Genomic DNA, 27128 nt, shown 5'->3' with positions numbered 1-27128 from the left:
GGGTAGTAATCAATGGCTTGATATCTAGTTGGCAGCTGGTGTCAAGTGGAGTGCCATAGGGGTCTGTCCTGAGGCCAGTTTTGTTCAATATCTTCATTAATGATCTGGAAAATGGCACAGAGTGCACCCTCAGCAAGTTTGCAGATGACACCAAGTGGGGGGGAGTAGTATATATGCTGGAGGATAGGGCTAGGATTCCAAGCAACATAGACAAATTGGAGGATTGAGCCAAAAAGAATCTCATGAGGTTCAACAAGGACAAATGCAAAGTCCCATGCATTGCTACAGGCTGGGGGCTGCCTGGCTGGGCAGCAGCTCTATGGAAAAGGACCTGGGGGTTACAGTGGACAATAAGCTGAGTATGAGCCAACAGTGTGCCCTTGTTGCAAAGAAGGCTAATGGCATACTGGGCTGCATTGGCAGGTGTGTTACCAGCATGTCAAGGAAAGTGATTATTCCCCTCTATTCAGCACTGGTGAGGTCATATCTGGAGTACTGTGTCCAGTGTTAGGCCCCCCACTACAGAAGTGATTGATGTGGACAAATGTGAGAGTCCAGAGGAGGGCAATGAAAATGGTTAGGGGGTTGGGTCACATGATTTCTGAGAAGCTGAGGGAACTGTGTTTATTTAGTCTGAAGAAGAAAAGACTAAGGGTGGGGGCCGGATTTAATAGCAACCTTCCAGTACCTGAAGGGTGGTTCCAAAGGGGATGGGGATTTACCACTATTTTCAGTGGTGGTAAATCACAGAAGAAGCAGCAATGGTGCCAAGTTGCAGCAAAGGAAGTTTAGGTTAGAAACGAGGAAAAGCTTTCTTACTAGGAGGGTGGTGAAGCACTGTAACAGGTTACCTAGAGAGGTGGTGGAATCTCCATCCTTGCAGGTTTTTCAGGCCCGGCTCAACAGAGCCCTGGCTGGAACAATTTAGTTGGGGATGGTTCTTCTTGAGCAGAGGGTTAGGCTAGATGACCTCCTGAGGTCCCTGTCAACCCTTCTTTTCTATGATTCTATGATTTCTGCATGAATAACATTCATTTGGCAGCACCTGAAGGAACACAATATCCTAAAGGTAAACAGGTTGTATCATGCTCCTTGCTGATTGCAACATCTTATCAAAGGAAAATCTTATCTGTATGTGGGAGATTGCACCGGTTGGGTCTTTGAACAAGTTTTAATAAAACTTAGATGCAATCATGTGTTTCCTAGAAGCATTTTTGGATATCTGTAAAGCTGCAGCTGGATTGCTGCCTTTGGGTATAAAGGGAGTGGTGTTGGATGATTTGGAAAAGGAAAAATCAGTGTGCTGTTTCTTTTGGCTTTCGTGAAGAATATTACTCAATTGAAGATTAAGGATCCTATTGTCATTGTTATAGTATTATTTGCAGAAATGTATACATTAATAGGCGTGAATGAACAGGGTGGTGTGAGTTGCTCTATTATAGAACAGAAATGAAGATGAATTGTTAAATTCTGTAATGAAAATTCTGCCCTCTCTCCTCTTCACTAGTAATACTACGTATCAGACTTTTCACCAGTCTTGATTTTAAAAAACCCTGTGCTGTACTTTATGATGAAAACATTCAAATAGAAATGCAGAAGATTCTTGATCAATGTTATTCATGTAATAAAAGCACAGTGAGATGTCAATTCTAATGGCACAAAGTAGTATGAAAGTTGACGTAGGGTTTATTTCCTGCGCATAAAGAATCTTAGAATTATTCTCCACTTTGTTGCCTTCAGTATGGAGGGGACCATAGGAAAATGTGATGATAGGAGTACTCCAGGAGTATGCCCATTTGCCCATTCGGATATTTGCAGCGTGATTTAGGCCAGTATTGAGAAAACTCCCATGCCAACTTTAACTGCAGCAGTATTGAGAGACTTGAGTCATTTTTCCTACACAGGATATCTCGCTCACCAGGAAGAGGAATTACTGAAGCACACCTACCTTAAATAACTTATTTTTTTTGAGGACAATACATTGATGTTTGCTACTTACATTAAACTTCTGTTGTTATTTTTACTAACCCTAAACCAGAGAAGGTCAATCTAACTGAGTTCTGCTTGGCACAAGACCCAGTCCAGGGAAGGCAGAAATCCAACTGTGGATGCTGTCAGAACCAAATTTAAAAGAGGTGCTGGATAACACAGTGTTAAGCACAAACATGTATGGACAAGTAAGTGGAAAATCCCCAGAGGGCTAGTGAGCATGCCCAGCACATGCCCCATGCTTGACCCCACACTTGTCCATCATAAAAGTTCAATGAGGTAATCTGAATTGGCACTATGCGCATGACGAGACATGCACCAGAATGGACTAGAACTTTCCAAAAGGGGAGCTATCTGATTAGCCACTCGAAACATATTCAAGGCCAGTGAGTCTCCACCCCCAGTGGAGGCCAGACCCGACCTGAGCAAAGACTGCCTCAGGAGAGCCTCTTAGAACCCTGGTTCGCTTCTCAGAGTTCCACTGGTCTCCCTGGCACCATCGTATCCCGGCGTACCCCTTCCTAGAAAGCTTTCCTCTCGTCTCGACCATTCGTTATCGATCGTTGCTCACGTTCCAGTTATCTTCGACTCGTTTTGGCCACTCGTTTTCAATTATCCATGTGTTTCTTGTTTACCAAGTTCCAGCCTCGTTGCTCGTCATACGTTTCTGATCAACTCGTTATTCGACTTGTTCCTGTTCATCGACTTCGTTCCTGTTACCGACTCGGCACCGTTTCTCATTCACCATTATCGTATTATCGTATTACTGTAACCAAGTTGACCTGACCTACGCTACATTACCATCTCAGTGGCGTAAGTAAACAATAAAAGCATTCTGTTTTGAAACCGCACGCGTCCCGCCCGCTCTGACTCCTCACCGCTAATCCCACCTGTTCGATCCATACTCGGCCCCACTGTGACACCGGGGCGCTCGGCTCCGACATGGCGTCACAAACAGGATCAATAGGAGGCTTGGAGTCAGAACTGATCCGTCACTGCCCATGGCGCAGTGGAAGCCGTCCGACCAACAACCCAGACGACTTATGGGCACACATTGTGTACCATCAGGCCGCCAATCCAGCCGTGTCCACCGTAAACGGGTACCTGTCCCTCCGGGGCATAAGGAGAAAAGAATGGGCCGCCTGGCTCAATGCCAGCGCATTTGGCTGTGTGATGCGGGGCCCCAGGGCCGTCTATCACCCAAGGGAGGAAACTGGGTCCGTATCCCTTGCCCGTGTGAAAATTTCGGGCACGGCATGTTCCAGCCCGGCACGGGAGTTTGCCCAGTGCGTGCGGTACATGAAGGAGGGAGGTGAAGACACCCCACCAGACAGGTTCAACTGTCCCAGCCTCACGTTGGGATCAAGGGGGCATGAGCTGCTAACTCAGCTCTGGGAGAGCTTGGAAGTTAACGGGCGAACGACCAAATGGACTGGCCCAAAATGGAAAAAGGGAAAGATGTTAAGTGTTTTATTTCGGGAATATGTTGCTGTACTAAGGGAAAATGCAGACTTAGCAGTGCAGCTAGAAACTGCTGCCTGAGCTGCCGCAGAAACTGCAGCTGCGCTGCCATTACAAGATGGCGCTGACAGAGGGAGAAACTCAAGTGAGGCGGGAGACCCCGTATCGAAAAGTGCACCAACGCCGACTCCGCCCACTTGGAGCCCGCCTCCTGCCGCAGCACCGCCCACGACATCACCACCGCCGTACGTAAAGCCACACCACCTAGAGGAAATGGAAGTGAAAGGAACAAGCGAAACCAAAAACGAAGTACGGACAGCTACGGAAGGAAGCGTAAATGAAACAACACAGGATACCTCAGCAACACAACATTGTATCCCGATTTGGCTACAGCATTGCCCATTTCGGTGTGAAAGTGGGTAACTAGCCCTCAAGGCCAAGGAACCCAAATCACCATTACAACAAGAACACGCACTCGAGCAGAGATGAACAAATTAAGAAAAGAAACTGGAATTAAACCCAAAGAAACACCAATAGTATGGCTAGGAAGGTTGATAGCAGAAGCAGTGGATAAAGATGAAGCCATGCAACTTGTAAGGAACACCGCCTGGAGCAAGGGCAAAGTAGTGGACCCAGTGCCTATACTTGCCAACAATTACTGGCCCATTCCACTACCAGCCCTAGTGGTTGAGGCCCTCCAGAGGAAAGTGCATACGTGGCACGAAGGAGCAATGAACCACGCAGACGCAAGCGCCTTAGTGTATGCCATCGTAGGTTCATCTTATGCTTCTTGGAACCCAGCCCAGCAAGCCCTGAACCTTACACCAGCCCAGGCACAGGGAGCTTGGCCTCACAGATCCGCTACAAATCCAGGGAACGTACCATGCTTACTGGAAGCTGTGGAAGCAGCCACTGAAGTATACGGAGGAAGCCAAAATTTGTCTCCTAGATTGCTTCTTAGTCCATCAGTAAATGGTCCCGTAGCCCATGTACTAGGACAACTAGGTAAACTGCAAGGAGCCATGAGACCCAAGGCTCAGAAGGCAGCGTTCCCAGTCATCGACGAACAACTGAACATCTCGACCGCTTACCCGGCCAAATATACACCAACCCGTCCTCGATGGGAAAATCGACGACCTCCAGCCCGAAACTCACCGCCTCAAGCTCGGGATTCTCCACCACAACGCACCCCAAAGGAGCGAGCAATGTTTGGGTTTTTGCTTTATAAGTCCGGCCTGACCAAAGATCAGCTAAGATCATTGGGAGATGAAAGGCAGAAAGCCCTTGCCAAAGCACTTGGATTCGACGAAACCAACAAAAAGTAAAAAAACGAGTAGTTGCTGTCAGCATCAGCTCGGCAACCGGCGGCGTTAAAAGATTCACTGATCCCGATCAACAAAACGATGACCAGAGAAAGAAAATACTTGAGAAAGAAAATGAAGATTTCAGACAAGAGATTTCTAAACTGTATGATATGGTTCTACGTCTAAAAATTTCTCTGAAACGAAGTGAAGAAGAAAATAAAAATTTAGATATGCAATCAAAAATGGAAGATAATGAGAGGACCGTTACAAAGTTAATTACAGCCTATGAAGAAATGAAGAAGGAACTTAAAAATGAGAAATTACTAATTAAGAGTTTACCATTCAAAGAAACCACGAAGGACACTGAAACTAAAGTGGAAAATAGAGTAACTAACACAGAGACAAGGCTAATTGATCAAAATTTTGAAAATAGAGGCTGTCCGTGTGTTATTTATTTTTCAGGTCATGACAGCCCTGAGTGTATAACATCCAGTTACTGACCGAGAGAAGGTGTGTCACCCTACGCTATCATCATGACCCACCCAAAACGACAAAAGACGTTGATCACCCCTGAGCGGAGATGACAGCAAACCCCGAGGGGAGACTGCGATGATGCCAAGAAAAGATCGAGTGACTATATCTTTGTATTGTATATATGTTATATTTACCGGCACCCTGCAATTTACTGAACCAGTTGACGAGCCCAGCCGTTCAACTAATACAGTATTATACTTACTGTTTCTTTGGGCCAACGCCACGGGAAATGGGGAGATGGTTTAACTGCATGTCTCCGAATTCCTCTGTCTGTTGAGGACCCAGTCCTCACCCCATACATATCACCAGTTAATGTATCGGACTGGTTCTCCCGAGTCTTGAGGGGCCCCAGGACCTCCATTAATGTCTCCATAGGCGGAGGTTCTGCCTTTATTGATTTTTCCTGGCCCCGTAATTTCACCCTCACAGATCTTTCTGCCTACCCCCTTTGCGAGGGTTGTTTTGAGAGGGGAAACCCCTACGCCTGCTCAGCCATCCCTTGGGGGATACATCCCCAAGGCATGACTGGTCTCAGCCCGATAGATCACTCATGTGGGACCCTTATTCGATCGCCCCGTCTTGGCACCTCGATCTCACACCCCAAGGTAAAAAGACGGTACCCATAGTTAACCTGTCCCCCCTGATAAAACCTACTCCCATAGTTCAGTGGGACAACTCTTTGGCCATTGATTTAACTCGACCAGGTCCATTAGAGAACGATTCCTGGTTTGCATTTTACTACCCCGTATTACGAGCAGCATTGTTGAGCGCTGCCTGTCATGGCGTTACATCCCCCATCAGGCAGTCCGGTCCGCCCGAACGAGTGAGGCATGCTTTTCCATTCCCTGGACTATGCTCGGAATTACTTACACCTGCACCATTTGGCCTCGTCTGGGCGTGCTCAAATGGAAGGCTATACACTGCCCTGCCTGCCACACTCTCAGGTATACAATGTTTCCTAAGTTCAGTTTCGTTTTGTCCACCTTTAAAAGCCTCAACAGTCTACCCACCAAGTCTAACCCTACACTGCCACACTCGTTCCTCCACCCCAGTATGGAGCTCCCTCACATATGGAGAAAGGGTTACGCAAGGCCTTAGCTGGGGCTTCGAAGGGTTTTTCTTTTGGGGCTACGCAATTACAAAAGCCCGAGTAGCCATGGCCGAACTCGCCGAACAGGTTGAGCTTCTCACTAACTGTACTGCGACCTGATTCGAACTAGTAGATGAACAAATGCAAGCAAACTCCCGGATGACGATGCAAAATCATTTGGCCTTAGATGCCCTGCTCATCCAGCATGGAGGTCTTTGCCGGTACCTAAATTTATCAAAAGATATGTGTTGTATAGCTATCCCTAACATTTCTCTCCCCCTGCAAGACCAAGTTACAAAGATCAGGAAGATTGCAGATGAAGTCAATGCCGTTTCTGGCATTGGACAAGGTTGGTTGTCCCGGGTGTTTAAATGGTTAGGCTGGGATGCTGCGTCTTGGTTACTGAATTTGCTTACTCCATTGTTGATGTTCTTATTTATTCTAGTTATAGTAATTACCATGATCTGTTGTATATTTCAATTTTTAAAACAAAAGTTACAAAGTTTATCTGTTCTTGTATATACACGTTTACCCACTCATGTTGATTTAAGAGACGAAGACGAATGTTAAATTATTAAGTGTTAACACTTGTGTTACCAGCCAGGGGGCATGTCAGAACCAAATTTAAAAGAGGTGCTGGATAACATGGTGTTAAGCACAGACATGTATGGACAAGTGGAAAATCCCCAGGGGGCTAGTAAGCATGCCCAGCACAAGCCCCATGCTTGACCCCACACTTGTCCATCATAAAAATTCAATGAGGTAATCTGAATTGGCACTATGCGCATGACTAGACATGCACCAGAATGGACTAGAACTTTCCAAAAGGGGAGCTATCTGATTGGCCACTTGAAACATATTCAAAGCCAGTGAGTCTCCACCCCCAGTGGAGACCAGACCCGACCTGAGCAGAGACTGCCTCAGGAGAGCCTCTTAGAACCCTGGTTCGCTTCCCAGAGTTCCACTGGTCTCCCCAGCACCGTCGTATCCCGGCGTACCCCTTCCTAGAAAGCGTTCCTCTCGTCTCGACCATTCGTTATCGATCATTGTTTACTTGTTCACGTTCCGGTTATCTTTGACTCATTTTGGCCACTCGTTCTCGATTATCCTTTCGTTTCTCATTACTCGTTTACCACGTTCCGGCCTCGTTTCTCATCATACGTTTCTGATCAACTCGTTATTCGACTCGTTCCTGTTCATCGACTTCGTTCCTGTTACCAACTCGGCACCGTTTCTCTTTCACCGTCATTGTATTATCATATTACTGTAACCAAGTTGACCTGACCTACGCTACATTACCATCTCAGTGGCATAAGTAAACAATAAAAGCATTCTGTTTTGAAACCGCACGCGTCCCGCCCGCTCTGACTCCTCACCGCTAATCCCACCTGTTCGATCCGTACTTGGCCCCACCGGGGCGCTCGGCTCCGACAGTTGCAAGTAACCTTTATGTCCTGCCAGTTCCAGTGACTGCTGGAAACTGGTTTGCAACTAAGAACCACTCTCAATACTGGCCTAAATCATGCTACAAATTTTCCAACTGGCAAATGGGCATACTCCTGGAATACTCCTATCATCACATTTCCCTATGGTCCCCTCCATAGTGAGGGCAACAAAGTGGAGAATAATTCTAAGATTCTTTATGCTCAAGAAATAAACCCTACATCAACTTTCATACTGCTTTGTGCCATTAGGGTTACAGGGTATTTTTGCTTTATGAAGCACTAGATACTATCTACCAGTAGATGGAGGGTACTGGACTGGAAAGGCAGTAGTCTAATCCAATGTGGCAAAACTTAAGCATGAGGCAGTGTGAAAACCTGACCTCTATTTTGGAGGAGAGAATTTTTTAAAACTTGTAACAAATAAATGAATGAAGCAGCTCCTGTCTCTTCACAGGACCTCTCCTGTGTCAATCAAATTCCAGATATCTCATCTTGTTAATCTGCACAGAAGATAGAGAAATCTCCTGACTCGTTCCATGAATCCATAGTTTCAACAATAAACCACTTCATTTTTCCTTGGTGAGTATAAACGCCTTGTCTTCTCCCAATCATTAGACACGTGCCTGAACTGGCTTTCTTTAAACAGGCCTCGATTACTAGATTCAAGCTTCTGCCATACAGGTATATACAGAGAAAAACTGAACTCAATTTCAAGCACATCACACAAAATCTCTCACTCAAAATTGGTTTGATCTAATACTGTAGCCAATATAACCTCCCATGATGAAAAACAAATGTCAAGAGACCGTATTATTTCTCCTCCCTTTCCTCACAATTTTTGGCGCTACAGGAACTTCTAATGTAAAAATCTATATAGGGAGACTCAGGACACTTATACGTGTTATGGATCTCTGCTCTGACGTGTTAATTGGCATGCATCAGAGTGGACTCGATTATTCAATTAATTGCGACTGCTGGGAGTCTGCTGGAGCATATTAATTAGTGCACTCCAGCAGCCTCCACATCATGTGTATTTAGCATCTCAGAGTTTCAAAATGACAGCAGGGGCACAATTTTGAAGTACTGGATGCTGAATACACGCGATGCTGCAGGTGCTTTAGGTAGAGCAGCTCTTGGGGTGTTTATACACGTGCTCCAGGAATATGTGGGGGGAAGGGGGGGAAGGAAGAAGGGGGCAGTGTTGCTTTAATTAGAATGGCTCTCGGAGTTGCTCTCATTAAAGCACCCAGAGTATCATGTGCATCAGCATCCCTGTGCCAAAAAATGGCAGTTGGGGTGCTTTAACCAAAGCTCATTGAATGATAAGTGTGGGATTAATCAAGTCTGCTCTGATGCTCTGTAATTACATCATGTCAGAGCAGCCTTGCTGCACATGTATAGGCGCCCTCAGAGCCAATCTAATTAAAGTGCCTGCCCCCCTCCACTACAGATCATGTGTATTGACATTTTTAGACTAGAGAAGCAGGGGCAAAAAATTAAAACATGAACATAGATGCCAACACAACAGATGCCGTTATAAGCACATATAGGTTGACAAGAAACAATGTCTATATTTGAACCCACCAACTGGAGCAAAAAAAAATTCATTATTTGCACCCATAGTCAATCAGGAACATAACTGAAGGTTCAAATGACAGGGCTGTCCTGATGTACAATAAAAATGTGACCCTAGGTTTGCTGACACGAGGTCAAAAAGAAAATTGGTAGCAAAACAAAACAACCTACCCAAACCCACACCTACTTACTATTTCCCTTCCCTCCACAGCTCTGCTGGAGGCATTAAAAGCATAGCATTCTAACAGGGATTAGGATTCAGAGTCGGTTGTATTCGAACAGAATATAACTTGCGTTTCCTCTTTTACTCCTTTCCATAGTTTGGTTTTCATCATGAAAACAGCTTATCATCAGCACCTGAGTTCCCAGTTCCATAACCAGTATGCTTTCAGTGTTAACTGAAATCCATTTTACAAATTATTTTGTTTTGAAGTAAAAAAAAAAAAAAAAAAAAAAGTATACTCCTAAATGGTTTCTATGTAATATTCCATTAGTCTGTAAATTGCTGCAATGAGAGAAAGGATCCAAAATCAGTTCACAAAGTTTTAAATTTTCACCTAGATTTAAAAGTATTTTTCATACTATTTTCAGTAAATAGAGAAATGAAGAGATTATTTTTGAACAAGCTACAGTGTAACCCACTCAAGAAATACATTTTATACTGCTTTTCCAAATTCAGTGTTATCTGCTTGAGACCGCACATATAGACACTTGTCCAAATGTATTACATACAAAATAGATTGCCAAAAGCTCACAAACTGCTGACTGACAAGGGGCAGAAATCATGTGAATCATCAACATGATCTGGCATTCAGAACTATTCTGTTGAGCAGAAATTCACTGATGTTGTATCAGAAAAAAAGTTACCTCCATTTTCAGCGTAACTGTCCTGAAGAACCCCAAATCACATTTTGATCAAGGAAACAAACTCCTGTTGGACGTTCACAACTGACAATCTACTGTCCTTCATTTTTCTTCAATCTCCCTCCCATGGTCACTGATAAATCCGGGCAACCATTACCAGGCATGGAAATAGTTGTGGGCCATATCATTATTGTTGGTCATGGACAGTATTTTAGGGCCCTAGGTAGGCTGCTATTGTTCCTATGCAAAGGAATGGTTTTGCTCCTTGGCCAGCTTTAGAACTAACATTCACATTTTATCACTGACTCTTACAGGACTGAGTATTGGCAATCCAACAGAATCTAATGTGGAAACCTGCAGAAAATCAAAGTACATTTTTTTGGTCCTGCAGCAGCTAAAGGCTTTGATCTGAGCTAGAAGGAAGTATTCGTAGTCACTATGGGGGATAAGCTGGTCTATACTGTTTCTTCTGTCTACAAATATCTAGAGTTCATCTACCTATGTGCATGAAGATCATGACTACCTTGACGTATAGCCTAGACTAAGGCTTCATCTACATGACACAAGGTGCAATTAACCAGTTAAACATGTTCAATCAATTAATGGAATGGCAAAAAAAGAATGAAGTACAAAGTTATTCCTCAAAATGTATATCTGCTTCCTAACATGCCATTAATTGAACATGTGGCCAAAGCCCCTGTGGGTGGGAGCCCCATCAGCTGATGGGAGCTCCTAGCTGGGGGGCCCACTGCACACCCCTGTGCTTGGGAGCTACCTGATCTGAGATGGGGGGGCCCCACACACCCCTGTGGCTGAAAGATCACAGCTGCTGCGAACTTCCAGCTGCAGAGGCACTCTATGTGGCTGGGAGCCCTGTCAGCTGGCCCAGGCTCTCAGCTGAGGGTGTTTGCTTCTTGCCGGTGCAGGGGGAACTCGAATGGGGCTCCCCTGCACTGGCAATGAGGTGCAGTGGAATCTAATGTGAAATACACACAATTGTGCCTCCTGCCAAGTACATGTGGCATGGCAGGAGATACAATTTTGCAGATCCCACATAACATTCCATTGAGTCTTTACTTGCGTGTGTAGAGGGGCCCTGATACAAGTCATACTCCCTGACCTGTCTTCCTAGCACACATACTGAAATCCCAAGATGACGGTAAAATCTCTGTTATCCAGCATGCGTGGGGAGTGCTGGTTATGTAAAAATCCCAGATATTTAAAAATGAGGGGGGTGGGGCTTAGCGGTGGTGCGGGGCGGTGGATAGCAGTGGTGGTGCAGAGTGGTTGCATGTGGCTTACATACAACGATGGTTGTGCGGGTGTAGTGTATGACTGAATCAAGTTTTAGCAATATGTAATGCAAGGCTAGAACATGATAGCTTAAAACATCCTCGCATTTGAATAGGTTATGTTTAGATTAATAACAGCATTATATCGATAGTAATATGATGTGTGTGTGTGTGTATGTCGATACACACACACTAACCATATTACTATCAATATATAGCTCAATTACATAATATGTGTAATTATTTATATAATATATAATTGAGCTATGTATTTTTTATATAGTGCATTAAGGATAATAGTATGATTGATTAAATTAATGAAGAATGTATGGACTGTTTAGTGTTCCTGTGTAAGCAAGAAGAGGCTTGCTAAGATGCTGAATATGCAAGTTACCAGGCAACAAACTGTTAGACGGATGGCTAAAGAACCATTCTGACTAGGTGCAGAGGAGCTGGGCTAAGCAACAGGGTAAAGGAGGGATTCTGCATGTCCTGCAATTTAGCTTAAACAACTTTCAAGGCTGGAAGACTGACTTTTACAACAGGAGCGACCTCGAGCTGAGATAACGAAAAGAATGATGAGAAACAACATCTGGACAGAGACGTGCGGATGGAAAAATACACCTCAACTTCGGATAAAGACTTGAAATCCCTATAAAAGTGGGATCCACCAATGCTGAGATGGGGACTCATCACTCGATGATCTCCCGAGGTCCCTTCCAGCCCTAATGTCTATGTCTATGAAATCTATGACTTCACATTCTGCAACCTTCACTGGAGCACAGGGGAATCTGTTCACCCCTGTTCCCATCACACTCAATGAGCCTGGGCTGGCCACCTAGTGCTAACATTGAGCAAACAAGCTGGTAACTAGAACATCTAAAACAGAGTGTTTGTTTGTCTGTCTGTATTGGTGTGAATGATATGTTAGTGTATGTTTTATTATGTTTTTGTTTTATGTAATCAATAAACATGGCATCTTGCCTTATCCCTCCCTTATAAGGTCTTGCTCATCTTTTGAGCAAAAGGAAATTTAGATAACACAGGGTGGTGGATAGTGGCGGTGGCAGTTAATAGAGTATTCCGGCTAGTAGAATGCTGGATAACAGATATTTTACTATATTAGTTTTGGAAATGCTAAAACCAAAGCCAGCAGCAGCTGTCATGTCTGTTCTGGTAAGTTTGGGGAGCCATGAGTTGGCTTGTATATTCCTGGAATTCATATACTGGTTTAATCTAAAAATTCAGACATTCTGTATATGTACTCAGAGAATTTCACTCCTCATGTCTATTTGTGGATGAAAAATAGCACAGCAAGCATGAATGCAACCAAGGTCTCAAACAGTTAGCCATCCCAATGACAAGCTATACTCCGATTCAGTTAATACAAAACAGTTTGCCAAGTCTAAATTTGATCTAAATCAGAAATAATTTAAGTGTAACAATATGTACAAATCATAACATGGGTTATGTATTTTTCTTTTAGAGTCTTCTCCTTTCTAATTGTAACTGAAGGTATCATGAATACTGTTACAAGATTTTGAAAGGTTAAGACTTTCAGATACGCAGGGCAAACTCAGCCTGAATCTATATCAAGTTAAACTGTGTCCAAAGATCAAATTCCTTGCCTGTTGAGGTACTATTTTTCTTGCTGAAAACTGTGCTTCAGATCCCCACCCTCACTTAACCATCACATGCCTTATAACTAAAATATTTCCACTCTGGGAGTTCACAAAATGAACTGGAATCTAATACCTGTAATTTAGAAACAGCTTTAAGTAAACCTTGCTTTTTGTTAATCTATCATTGCATCTACAAGAAACACTAGAACAGAGTCTGGGATGTTAACTGAAAGTAAATAAAGCTATAAATAAATATAACAGTGGTAAATTAGAAAAGGTATTGTATTTAAACAGAGAAGAATAGCTTAATGAACATGCACATTTAGCTATGCTTAAAAATCTGTGCCTTATGTATATTTTTAAGGTACAGGCATAAAAATGTATCGCCCACTAAACAAATATTTATTCATAGATTTCACAGACATCAGGGCTGGAAGGGACCTTGAGAGATCATCGAGTCCAGATTAATCTTTATTAATCTTTTCAGGATATCAAAATATATTCTGTGTAACACTCATCAACAGAAAAGCAATTCTGAACATAAAGATGCAACAAATAACACAAATAAAGCAGTCTGAACAAAAACCTCTTTGTTAATTCAGGCCCTGGATACTTTGGAGGCCTGAACAGTTCGTAGCATTTTGCAGTTTTCTTCAACACGGCAGAGCAGCTTGCTCTCTACCAGCCTCTTCTAGTTTCTCTGAAGTAACAACATAAGCATTTTTTGTCTTGTCTTTCTCCACATTTTCTCAGTTTAGTGAAGATATTTTTGCTTTGCTAGAGTTCATGTTTTATTTCATTTTTCACTTTTTCATCGTATTTGCCTGTTTGCAGTTGTTTGTCCTCAGTTTTTTTGCAGCGACACCTTCACTTCTAACAGGCTTAGCTAGCATGGGATTGATTCTTGTTTCCATGGATACTGATTTTCTCCGGTTGACTGTGTTTGCATGTGCTTTTACCCCATACATCTAGAAGTATTGAGAAAAAAAATGAGAATTACATTCAGAGAATTTCTAGTCCATGAAGCTGGACTCTAGTTTTATGCAATAGTTAAGTATACAGAAGCTTGAAAAAGTATAGGAGATATTTTATCTATTATGAAAAATACTGGCTGAAATATTTCCTCAAAATGGTCTTCCTTTTTAAAAATGTGACTCACTTGAACAAAGGTTTAGAATTCAGAGCATGCATCTGCTTCTAGAAATTCTCACACTTGATTAACTACATCATTTATTCACTTGTCCTAAACTTAATTCTATGTTTAGATCTCAAAAGATTTACAGCAAACAAGAATCTTCTCCAAACCCAGGAAACAGTTCTTGTCAGTTCAGTGCTATTTCATACTAAAGAAATTATTAACAACTTAATTTAGAAAATGTCCACATGTTCTAAAGTCTTTAGACTCAGACTAAGTACTTGGTAAAATATATATTTAGCAAACTTACTTTAAAATGCCATCTCTTTGAGCTAAACTAAAAATCGTGAAGTGAGGGAGAATATACACTCTGTATGAATGTTTTCATTTTCATTAAGGAGGAATAAAACACCCACATACCATAATGGATTTGAGACACCATAATCATATTTTACTAAACTAAATGTAATCACACACCTCCAGACTCAGCGTGACAAGTGGCTCTTATTTTAGCAATCCTCTATGCCAAAAAACCCCCATTTAGTACTATTTAAGATTATAAAGTGCTAAAGAAAGAGATTTTGAGCACTGAATTGTAATCAGAATTTCCTCAAAGGCGAGGCCATTTTGTGGAAACAGAACTGGGATTCTGGTTACTTAATTTTCCTTCTGAAAGTTCTTCTTGAGATGGTTTGAAAGTCAGCATGATAAAAAAAAGTCAATGCATCATAGACATGATCTGGGGAAATTTCTTTCTGCAGTTGTACTTGATACACACTAACTATAGGTGGCCCTAATGAAGAGTATGACATGCATACACTACCAAGAAGTAAAAACAGTACTGATAGCTCAAGGAGCAAAGTTCAACTTCTTTACATGGTCCCAAATGAATGACTTTTTTTTTTTCATCACGGAAAAGGGCATGCTTTAAAACTATTTATCAAAGAGCAGGATGTAAATGGAATAAGGCCTGACTCTAACAACTAATGAAAATAAGTGGTAGGCTAATTAATTAATAAATTAATAAACAAACAAATAAATATAAACTTGAAATTGGCTTACAATAATTATTGCAATGTTGTGAGCCTGTGAGTTTAAATTTTGTAGCCAAGGATCTCAGAGCCAAAGATAAGAGACAAAAGTATCTTAACCTAGAAGCAGTTTATGGGCTCAACACTGGTTTTAGTGTGAATACTCACCTTCTGTTTCCTCATGGTTTCTTGGGGTCTAGGTGGAAACATACATGGGACTCTTCCATGATACATGTGATAGGGTAAAGGAAGGGTGGGGTCTAATGGTACCCATGGGACTGAAAGGGTTGCTGGAACACTAGGCAGATTGTTGTGAGCTTTATGTAAATTATATGATGCTCTGGTCACTTTCCCAAGGGAGCTCTTGTAGATTGCAACTGAAGAATCTCCTGCAGCATGAGTCAACAAATATGAGCCCTCCTGAAAACTATAAAGTATAGACATATTACTAAACAAATTCAAAACGTATTAAGATAAAAAGCAGCATCAATTTAGGCAAACCACCAGATCTCATTATAAGCAGAGGTGGTACAAAGAGCTAATAGCTTCAACTGGATGAAGAGATTTATAAACATGGCATGTATAGCTAATAAGTTACCATCTTATATTTACAAAATAAAGGATATTAATATCCAATTAATGCAGTTAATTTGTAACTTGCTTATAAACCAGGAAATAAAAATGTACTGAAAATACATTAATAAATTACCTCTTTGCATCCTATTATCTTTAGTTATTTAGGCACAGATTCAGCAAAGCACATAGGCTCAATTAACTTAGAAACAGAAATCAGAAACAACTTAGTCATAGGCCACAAAAGAGAACACAGAAATGATAGTTAAAAAAAATCCTTAAAATGCAATGTTTCACATACATGCCAGGCAATAAACCTGATTTTCAAAACAAATTATACATTGGTTAAGTGACTGTCAACTTGAAGAATTATAATGTCTAAACAAATAAAAATAAAGCAGAGAAAACAAGAAGCAACTATTGAGGCTATAAAGAGAGAAAAACAGATGCAGCTATAAGCCATCTGAAGTGCAGAGGAGCATAAGCAACAAGCCTAGAAAAAAAAGCTACCAAAGCAAAAGTATAACTGTAGCTCCAAAATCTTACACAGACTAATCCCAGAAATGCCTTAGTCAGGTGAGAAGTGTCAACTGGATTTATTGCTTGAGGAAACTCTGTTCTTTTGACTAAGTGTTTTATGCGACCAGACTTTTTGTATATGCAAAAAAGCTGTAGCCCTGAAATATGTGCTGTGTAAAAGTAACTTAAATGTTTCATGTTTGTATTTGAATTACCTCAGTTCAAACAAAAAACAGAAGGGTAAAAAAATCATTTTACAAAAGAGATGTTATCTTGGAAGTTTTGTTGTCATCTACAACTAAACCCCCTCCCCCCAAAATAGAAAAGTACTTACTCAGTTACTTTCTTCAAGATATTTCGAAGAATATTTAATGAATTTGCAGGCCTGTGAGAAATAAATTCAGAGAGAATTACATGTATAGGCCAAGCTTATCAAAATAACTATACATTTTGTGCACGCAATCTGAGACCGAAGGGACCTGCTTTTCAGAGGGATATTCTGACAAGCTAGTTTAATCAACCTTATGCAATCTGTAGTCAACATGGAGAGGCATGGGAATCTCCCTAAACACAAAAATAAGGCTACTTTAGGTATGTGTGCTCTCAAGCCTGGTCTATGAAACAAGGACATAGACTGTCAAGAAGACTGACAGACTGCTTGCCTCTGAAAGGACAGGCAATTGTTTGCAGTCACTGGAAAGATCAGGTCACAAAGGAGATGATCAGATAAAACACTACTAATAAGGAGATGGTTGCCGATGCAGCAGTGAGGAGGAAATACCAGTTGTTCGGACACATCTACCAGCTAAAGAATGACTATCTGCTAAAAGACAGCATTCTTCACTCTTGTGGTGGGCAGCAGACCAAAAGGCAGATACCAAGGAAGTGGCCAGAAAACAAGAGAATGGTGTGGCAAGATCTAAAGACATTGTTTGCTGCCGTGCAAGTCAGAACTCAGTGTGGAGTCAAATTACCTGAATGGCTCCTATAATTTTTAGCTTGTGGGACAGAAAAAAGAGGACAGTTTGACAGTATCAGGCCCCTTCAGAGGTGTCTCAAGTTGTACATCCCCCAAATCAGCTTTATTACTGAAAACCTTGTCAGTCATACGAAGTTTGACTTTATTCAAACTAAAGCTTGAAACTCTATGTGAGTTTTGCTACCTAGAAATTAAGACTTACTATAAGAAACAGCTAGTAAAGCATTAACTGATTTTTAAACATGAATTCAAGACAGCTTCCAAAGCTCTTCGAATAAAGAAAATGTACTCACTTAAATGATGCCAACTTTTCTTTTAAATGCTGTGGAGAAATTTCACCCAGAGTAATAAGTTTTGATGTAAAGGCATCAATATGTCCTGAAAAACATCAAAACAGCAAAGAAACACCAAAAGGGAATAAACTGGTCAGAAAAAGACTGTTAAATAAGTGCTGATACAATGTAATTTAGAGAAAAGCTCTAAGAGTTTTGTCATCAAGAAATCAGTAAGACAAAATCAATTCTAAGTTTAAACGTACTTTGCATAGGAACTGAAAACAAGGCAACTGAAAGCACATAATTATTTAAGTGTATACACATTTGCTCTCCCAGGGGAAACTGTCCAAGGAGCAATTTAACCCTGGTTAAATTTCCAGCTTAGTTTTCTCTTGGAGCAAACATCATTTTTGCTCTGGGATAAAAATCCTGAATATCTTTATTCTCCTAGGAAAGCAGGGACTCTTCTATGAGCAAGTGAATGCCTGTACACAGCCACTGTTTCTTCAAATCCAAGCTTCCAAGACATACTAGATTGAGATGTGCAATTATTTTGGGTGAAGGGCTGCTTAATGAGTTTTGGCAAGCTGTTGAGGGCTGCAAGGGTGCCCCGCCCCCAGTCGCCACCTTGGGTCTTGAAATCCCGCCCCCGAACCCCTGACCTTTGTCAACAGAAATCCCGCCCCCTGCCTCCAGAAGTACTTCTTTTGGGAAGGGGGTTTGCCATCTTGCAACCAGAAAAAAACCCAAATTATATACTAAAAATCAAATGCTGAGAATAGCGTATTTTAACTTTATTAAAAAAAATATTTTTGCCCTGATTTGTGTGTCCTGGGAGTCAAAATAACGAGCCGCACTTAACAGCAGCTCAGGACGGGATGCGCACGGGGCAGAAGGAGCAACCCGCGCAGCTCGTTAGCAGCCTTTTTGTTCAATTATGGCAGCCGGCTGATGACGTCAGCGTTGGACGCTGGCCAGTGGAAATAAGAATGGCAGCCGCTGCCACGGAGGGGGCGGACAGCACAGGCGAGGAGCTGCAGCTGCTGCCGGCAATGGGAGGAACCTTCGCCATAGGATCCATGGAGCCAGGAAAGCCAGCAAGGATGCAGATGGCGCGAGGCAAAACATCCCAACAGGAGCCCGCACAGGACAACGTGGGAGCAGCAGGCACGGTAACTGAAGACACGGATGGAGTGGCATCTGGGAGTAACGCAACCCACAGGTCGGGTGCCGGGATGACGGGGCACAGAGAAAGCCGCGCCAGGGAGGGAAGACCCCGGGAGAGCCCTGTGGGCTGCAGTCGGCGTGGGCATCATCACCAGTCCCAGATGGAGTGACGGGAAAAAGAGAAGAACGCTGGAGGTGACTGGTCCAGGGTAGACCAGAAGGAAACCCCAGGGAGTGTTCGGGGTAGGCTAGTAAGAGAGTAGGGAGTGACCTGGTATACTGTATTTTGTTGGTCCATTTATTTAGTCACCCCAGACAAAGGGGCAGAGAGAAAGGGGCGCGTACCCTGGGGACTGAGGCTGAAGAGAAGCCTCTGAAAGTTTACCTTTCCTTTTGTATGTTCTCCCCTGAAGAAAGGAGTGAAGGTGAGGAGGGCAGATAGGCAGGCCCTTATGGCGGTCACAGTAGGTAGGGGCCGTGGGCACTTAAAGGCAAAGCCAGAAGGTGTTACCCCACAGTGGGGAACGAGGCCAACGGACAGGTGACACACCGAAGGTGGCATGAGGCTGGGGTGTAGGGGTGGTGGAGCCCCGTGACCGATTGCTGGGTGAATCCTGGGCCACTGAGTATCCCATCAACCGACCCCTCCTACTGAGGAGCAACAAGCTGTGGCAGGCGAGAATGGGGTTGGTGACGTGGGAAGAAGAGAGCTACTCTGGGACCGACACGATCCCGGGAGCTGTTTGATATCCACCCATAGAGCAAAGGCCACTCGAGAGTAGTTATTCAAAGCCCAGCAGTCACAGTGTGCATTTTGTTGTGTATACAGAGGTGATTGCATAATATCTCAAAATGAATTCTTACTCTTCTGTATTGTGGGGGGTGGGAGTGGGTGGATATAGGGTTTATGGGGGACTGTAGACGTGTGTAGATGTATGTGTGTGTATGTGGGGGGATGTGTGGGTGTGTGTATGGGGTTGGGGGGGGCTGTGGGATGTGTGGAGGAGAAGAGTGGCTGGGGATGTGCGTAGGGGGTGTGCGGGTACATGTGTGTGGTGAAGTGTGCTAGTATAGCAGGGTGCAGGGCTCCTTCCAGAAGTGCATGAGGGAGGGTGGTAGGTGTGGTGTGTGATTGCGTGGGTAGGGTGTGCTTGTGGAATTTTTGGGTATTGTGGGTTGTGTATGGGGCCCCATCACACACCTCCCTGATCCATTCAGCCCCACCCCACAACAGCCACCTCCCTGCCACCACCACCAATGTGCAGCCCCAGCACTTTTCACATTCAGTGTCAAGTATCAGCTGACAATCCAACATGCGATATTTCAGAAGACTGTTGACTAGACTCACTCTTAATGGACTAAAGTCTACAAAAGGACAACTGGCTTCTTTCAGACCTCATATACTTGTCATTTCTTTTGAATTCAGTACTTTTTGGAAGATTAAGTAGACAGATTTTATACTTTGCATTTTTAGTTTAACAATCCAAGTTATTACTGCATATCTATGTTAATTCTCCCTACCCCGTCATCTTCATACCTCCATCTTTTCTATCATACAATTATAAACATTGTTTCCTATCCTCAATTCATAGCCAAGAGAGCCTCAAACATTAAAATGCTTAAACCTAATTTCAGAGCACCTCTACTTTTAATCAGACATAGTACTTTTTCTGATGCCTGTTAAATAAGAGATTGAAAACCTGTGACATTTATTCATATACCCATACTGTAAGTATATCTTAGTGGTATGATTTTAACCTTCCTGTGACAGAAGTATCTCTACAGGAGCCTTTCTATTGGTGACTCTGCCCTCCTGTTATGGGCCAACTGCCTGCTTACTCACCTACCATGCCCTGATCTTAATTGATTAATTGACTGATGTAATTAGTGGGAGGCTGCCCACTTTATGCGCCCTGGTGCTCGGGGGTGCTATCTGCAGCTCCTTTTCCACCTCTACACTGCAGCCCAAGCCTCGCAGATGGTACTGACGTAGTTTTTGACCTGAGCCCTGTTGTGACTTGGACCTCTCCTTTACCTCCTTGGGGCTTCTCACTGCCCCCCCTCAGATCTGGGGCTTCTCGCTGCCCCCCTTGCTCTGGGGCTTCTCGCTCCTTGCGGCCATCTCTGGGCTCCTCACTGCCCCCCTTGGTCTGGGGCTTCTCTCACTGCCCGCTTCCTCTGAGGCTGGGGCCAATGCACCCCAAATGCTGCGCCCTCTCTGGTGCCAGGATCCCCACGCTACTGTGGGGTCCCTATGAGGTCTCCTCCAACCCCTAATAGCCTCACCCGGTCCTCCGGTCAAAACAGCGAACACAAAAACACAAAGCCCCTGGGCTATAACATAAAAACTAAACTGTCTGTCCAAACAACATTCAATCCCTACTAAGAAATACTCCAACCCATAGCAGCGATCAGGGGATGCTTATGCAGTCGGCTTCTCCCTTCAGCACTGGCCAAGCTCCCCCTCCCTTGGCCACCAGAGGGGAACTGCCCTCCTGGCCTCACGCCTGGGGCTTAAGAAGGGCCAAGCCCTGCCCTTTCCTGTCAGCTGGCTCCACCGGTTGCCCTAGCAACCAGCACCTGTGCTGCTCTGGTGACTGGCAACTGAGCCTCCCCCTTCTTGCCACTAGGGGTCTCTCCCGAGCTGTTTTCTGCTCTCAGACACAGGGCACCTGACTGCTCTGCGACACTTCCCCAACCTTTTTTCCCTTAAAGGATTAAAAAGTCTCCTTTTCCCTACTCCAAAGAAAGTAAACTAGTCTTTTCCATTAGTTTTAACTTCGACACTTACAGAAACTTGACAATACATTAATATGGGGCTGTTCAACTGGCAGCCTGCAGACTGCATGCAGTCGTCAAGGGGATAACCTGGGTTCCTGACCTTGGCACCACTCCTGCCACTATATTGACAGCTGCTGTCACTCGAGTCTCCAGGCCCTCTCTTCTTTTTCCAGCTTGACCCCACCCCTTGGGTTGAGCCCAAAGGAGCCCATGGCTGGGGAGACCCAGTGACCCTATGCAGGGCAGTGTACAGTACAATGGGACACCTATGGTGTGTGCAGCTGAAGGGACTCATGTGGTAGTGATGCAGGGACAGTACAGTAGGGGGGTGCTGAGGGGGAAGGGGAAGAGGCACGCACAGCACAGAATGGCATATAGTCCATAAGGCATGCAGCCCAGCGAGGTGTGGCTATGCAGCGTCTAGCTCAAAATCTGGACAGCCTGGCATTCATACAAATGAAGGAGCAACAAGGAGGGAAAAAACCTTCGATTTAGTATTCTTCTTGCTGGCTGATGGGGAAAAAAATTAAAAAGCAGCTTTCATTTTACACCGATGTAGCTGACTGTGCTCAAAACAAGCAGGAATATCCTGCTTTGGAAATACTGCAAAGGTTGCTTACCTGTTTTGCAAATCTGCAGTGACTGTGCAGCATTTTCTGTTACGTTACTACTACAGTGCAACCCAGAAACGTGAGTAAATATACCCATTTTTTCCAGGCTTAAACCTGAATTATTTCTTAGCCAGATTGATACAATTTAATAGAAGGCCTGAAAAGTAGAGATGAAGTCTATCTACCAAAAGTTGGAAGAGTACTTTTTTCTCATAGTTTGCTAACATAATAAGGAGTTCAAACTATGTTTGACAGGAGTTGGTCAAAGATTACACAAAGTTTTTCTTGTCCCTTTTAATTTGTTTTCATTAGATACACTAACTGTTACTGCATCCCCTTTGCCCTAGAATCCCTTAAAAAGTGGCTTCTATGGCACATCTACAAAAATGTACTCCATCTATGCCAGCTGCCCTACTTGAGGAACATGTGGCCCTAAAGCAGCAGCTATGCTATGTGTTCACAACCGTCAACAAAACGAGTGCTGCTGAGTCTGTCCAATTGTGGTAATTTGTATTTGTGCACACCGTTTGTCCACTTTACTAGATCATACAAACCACAGCATCAGTTTAATAGGACACTGCAATTTTATGCAGACTAGTTACATTTCCATCTTTTCATTTCCTGAGCTGGCAGCGCTGCTGAGTCAGTGAGTGGAGCTCTGTGTTTCCTCACAGAGCTGCAGATGTATGGGAGAGCCCCTGTGGAGCTGAAAAATTATCATTTTAAACAATTAGGGATGACACTGGCATGGGTCCAAAGAGACTCTCATCAAGCCATAGCCAGAAACAACATTAGGTACAGACCTTCAAAAAGCAGAATCCATCTAAATTATGCTGTAAGCGGTGTAAGTTTAGATTGGTAGAGAACAGAATGCACATTTACCCTTCGGTGGATGGGAGCAAATCTTAGACTGGGTTTTGCCAGTTTTAAACCAGTTTGTGTGCACGGAACTTCTTTTCTGTTACGAGTAGAGACTGGTTTTGCATGCCAAACTATAAATAGGTTTCCAATCACTTATACCAGTGAAAGTATTATGTCTATACCTGGCCAAAAACTGCAATGAATGGAATTAAGATGGAGGTTCAGATTACAAGAAAGAACTCCTTGGAAAGTTAAAATGCAGTTCACTGCCAGTGCTGATGCGCACAACTCATCCCACAGATACATTAGAATAATTTCAAAGGACTGGTTTAACACCCAGAGGATCCTGAAAAGGAGAGTTAGAATTTTTTAGAATTCTGCTGAAGTTGACCTATCGTGTCCTGGCTACACAGGATTGATGGTACAGTCATACCAATCATTTTTAAGTGATAAGCATCTTTGCCAAAGCAAATTCCAACAGCACTGAGATCATGATCATCCAAAACCAACTTCGCTGGACAGGTCATGTTGTTCACATGCCTGACTCCCACCTCCTCAAGAGAATCTTTTTCTCACAGCTGAAAGAAGGTCACTGAACTAGCAGAGGGCAAAGAGAGTGATTCAAAGACACCATGAAGGTAAATACGAAGAGGTGTAACATCAACATCAACACTTGGGAGACCCTTGCTCAGGACCAACCAAAACGGAGGAAGGCTCTTCAGGAGGGATCTCAACACTTTGAAACAGCTCGTCGACAAGCAGAAGAGGACACAAGGAACAGGCGAAAAGAACATCAGAACATCCAACGCAGCAACACAGTGCCCATCCCTCCTGGAAACACCTGTCCTCACTCTGACAATACATGTGGATCTAGAATTGGGCTATGGAGCCACCAAGGATTCACTATTAAGATTCTTGGAAGACAGTTACTCATTTGCGAGTGATCGCCCATCAATCATGCAGTATCTATGGTACAGTCACACCATTTAAGTGGCTGCACTGCACTACACTGTTGATGCAACCGTGTGAATTAAAGGAAGTCCGTAGATTTACTTCCCTTTGTTGGTTTAAAGGAGAAATTAAATATTACTTTATCACAAGATTTTAAATAATTTGCTTGTTATCTTAACTACAGCAAGCTTGGAGGCATGGACCAAAGAACAGACATGAGTCACATACTTCATGCTAAACATATAAAGACATTAACATCCTAGTGCCACTTTACTGGGACAGTGGCTGCAGCAGAACACTAGTTTAAATATAGCAGATGACTGATTCTTTCAAACTAACTGTTATAAAAGGGAAGTTTCAGTCACCAGAGGAATAATGGTTGTTTCAGAGCAAATCTATTTCTTTAAATAAATAAATAAATAAATAAATAAAGAAAGACAGACTTGCAAATCTAAGCTAGAGCTACTTGAAAACAAAATTTGAGAGGACTAATTTTACCAGCAGTCTCCCAGTATTTTTCTAGGCACCGCAAAAACTATCCCAAAAGTGCAGCATTTTGGCGAGACAGAAAAATATTTAAAAAAAACCCCGTGTTTATTTCCAGGTAAAAGGGATTCTGTCAATTTACATATCCATCTGTTTTGCCTGCTACTGTCACAATTACTGTGTAGGATTATTACATATGGAAGATTAGAGACAAATGTTTTCTTTCTGTTCGTTTACTTACTGTATGATAACATTTGGTGTGCAATCCACTTCACTGTATTCCTTGTACTGCTTCCGATTTGCAAGTGCTACTTCTGGCCTTTAAATGGGTCTATATGAGTTAGCTGTCTGACTTTCAGTGATTTTTCATTGAAAGCTTGTGTAAATCCCTCCCAAGTATGCAGCTGGTCCAAAAAAACAATGACATGCGGAAAAAACCTTGCCTCTTACAACCTACAGATATAAATGTATTCACAACTGTAATGCACAGACTCCTCATCTCTCCAAACCTCTTCATGATATTTGGGCCTTGTTATTTCCTGTGCATGGGCATCACACAATAATAAGACACAGAGAGGGGTACAATTTAAAAAGTAAGAAAACACAATTATAAAGCCTGGCAAAACTGGATGGTGTAGTACATGACATCATTGCTCTAAAAATTGGTTACATTGTGTATTGATGGTATGTTTTTTAAGATTAGGGGAAAAGGGATGTTTGTATGCAAAAAGAATGATACAGGAACTCAACAACTCTGAAAGATAAATAGAAAAACAAAAAAATAAGTCCCCAACTTTTGCTCTAATACTGTTAAGAAAAAAATACAAAAAGAAAAACATGACAGGATAAAGTCATGGCATAACTGGAAGAATTAGGCACCAACAGACCACAACTTGCTGGTACAGAAACTAACAAAACAAGGCAGGCTTTTTCTACAACAGGAAGATAAAGGAACCATAAAAGCTAAAAATTCATTCATGATAAAAGCAACAATCCTCCTTTGGTGGGGATGGTGCAGGAACAGAGGGTCATTTCTCATTTCACTGTTGTTATATATACATATTTGAATGCATGTTGTTTGTTGGGGGAAGGGGAACAATATATGTACATTTTGAGAAGTGCTATAGATTCTGTAAGATAAGGGACATGTGGGCTGCGGAGGGAGTTTGGAGGAGAAATTGTGCTGCCCGCTGGGTGAGCAGCAGGAGAATGGGAGTCAGTGAATATGAAGCAGTGGGAAGAAGTTCTTTATACCTAGATATGAATTGAAGGGGGTATGTGGAAATGTGGGGACAAGTTAGAGGGTTTGCTCTTCTGTAAGAGGCAGGGAAGCATGAGTGTGTGCAGTGGGATGAAGCGTTAAAGTTCTGGGGTGACACTTGTGGGGCCTTTTATTACATTTCTTATCTTGTGGGCTATTTGTTGTATGGTAAGCAGCTTTGAGCCTTTCTGGGTAGGATCTAATATAAAATTAAGTAATAAATAAGACATTTAAAATATATTTTTGAACAAACTGGACATAATGACTACTAGAAATCATAATTAGCCAGCAAATTACTGATATAAAAGGAAAATAACATCTTAGTTAATAATCCTGAAGCTATTCAATTTGGCCATAATAGGCCCTCCTAATGCGGCCCTAAATATTCCTATGGTGTTACCCCACTTCAACCTAATCTCTACTTCCTAAGTGCTGAATTACAGTTATTTTTTTTTCAATGACAATCTATATTTTCTCCACAAGCTTTGTCTTCCAGTCAGGCACTATATTCCTTTTCAATTAAATACAGTTTGGCCCTCTCTCTTGGTTTTCCTACCCTACCGCTCACATAGTAGGAGAGAGAACATTCCGTTCTTTAATAAAACTTCAGGGACTGGTCAAGCATAGGTGAGGAGGAATAGCTGGCTAGTTGAAAGAAAAGTGTTTCAGGCAGGGGAAATATCTAAGTGGAAAATGCCTGACTATTCTTAGTAAGGTAACTCAGTATTTAAATATCCTGAATCATATTACAGATAAAACTAGGAAGCATTTACAAATTTAGCATTTGTTTTTCTTACCTTCATATTAGGAGCTTCTGCTTAAAGATATTCCTGAAATTCAGAGGTCTTAATCACATCAGATGACTGAAGTCTTAATACTGTAAATTCACTGATGTCTTAATGTTTAGTGTTTCGTAGTTTTCAAATACAGTTACTTTCATAGATTTCATAGACATTAGGGCTGGAAGGGACCTCAGAAGATCATTGAGTCCAGCCCCCCACCCAAAGGGCAGGAAGACAGCTGGGTTCATAGGATCCCAGGAAGATAAGCATCCAATTTACTCTTGAAGGTGTTCAATGTAGGTGCTTGAAACACCTCCGATGGCAGGCTGTTCCAGACCTTGGGGGCTCGGACAGTAAAGAAATTCTTCCTTATGTCCAGCCTGAAACGGTCTTGCAGGAGTTTGTGACCGTTCGACCTCGTCATCCCTTGGGGCGCTCTGGTGAACAGACGTTCCCCCAGATCCTGGTGGTCACCCCTAATAAACTTATAGGTGGCCATCAGATCACCCCGAGCCTACGCTTTTCCAGGCTAAAGAGCCC

The 27128-nt window shown here is 42.8% G+C and overlaps 1 protein-coding gene across 1 annotated transcript in view; it reads right to left on the bottom strand.

Moving 5' to 3' along the window:
- Positions 1 to 13810: 13810 nt before the first annotated feature.
- Positions 13811 to 27128, bottom strand: part of ICE2 (interactor of little elongation complex ELL subunit 2) — a 59472-nt gene continuing 46154 nt past the window's right edge. Inside the window, exons 12-15 of the mRNA XM_019533421.1 lie at positions 17707 to 17791; positions 16769 to 16819; positions 15511 to 15769; positions 13811 to 14144 (exon numbers count right to left, since the gene is read on the bottom strand). Coding sequence (XP_019388966.1) covers positions 13980 to 14144; positions 15511 to 15769; positions 16769 to 16819; positions 17707 to 17791 — 560 coding nt within the window. The 3' untranslated portion in view covers positions 13811 to 13979. The remainder of the gene's footprint in view (positions 14145 to 15510; positions 15770 to 16768; positions 16820 to 17706; positions 17792 to 27128) is intronic.

The sequence above is a fragment of the Crocodylus porosus genome, unplaced genomic scaffold (assembly GCF_001723895.1).
Source record: "Crocodylus porosus isolate Cpor-Errol unplaced genomic scaffold, CroPor_comp1, whole genome shotgun sequence".
NCBI classification, from domain to species: domain Eukaryota; kingdom Metazoa; phylum Chordata; order Crocodylia; family Crocodylidae; genus Crocodylus; species Crocodylus porosus.
The sequence above is the reverse complement of the archived record's forward strand: the minus strand, read 5'-3'. Positions and strand labels throughout refer to the sequence as shown.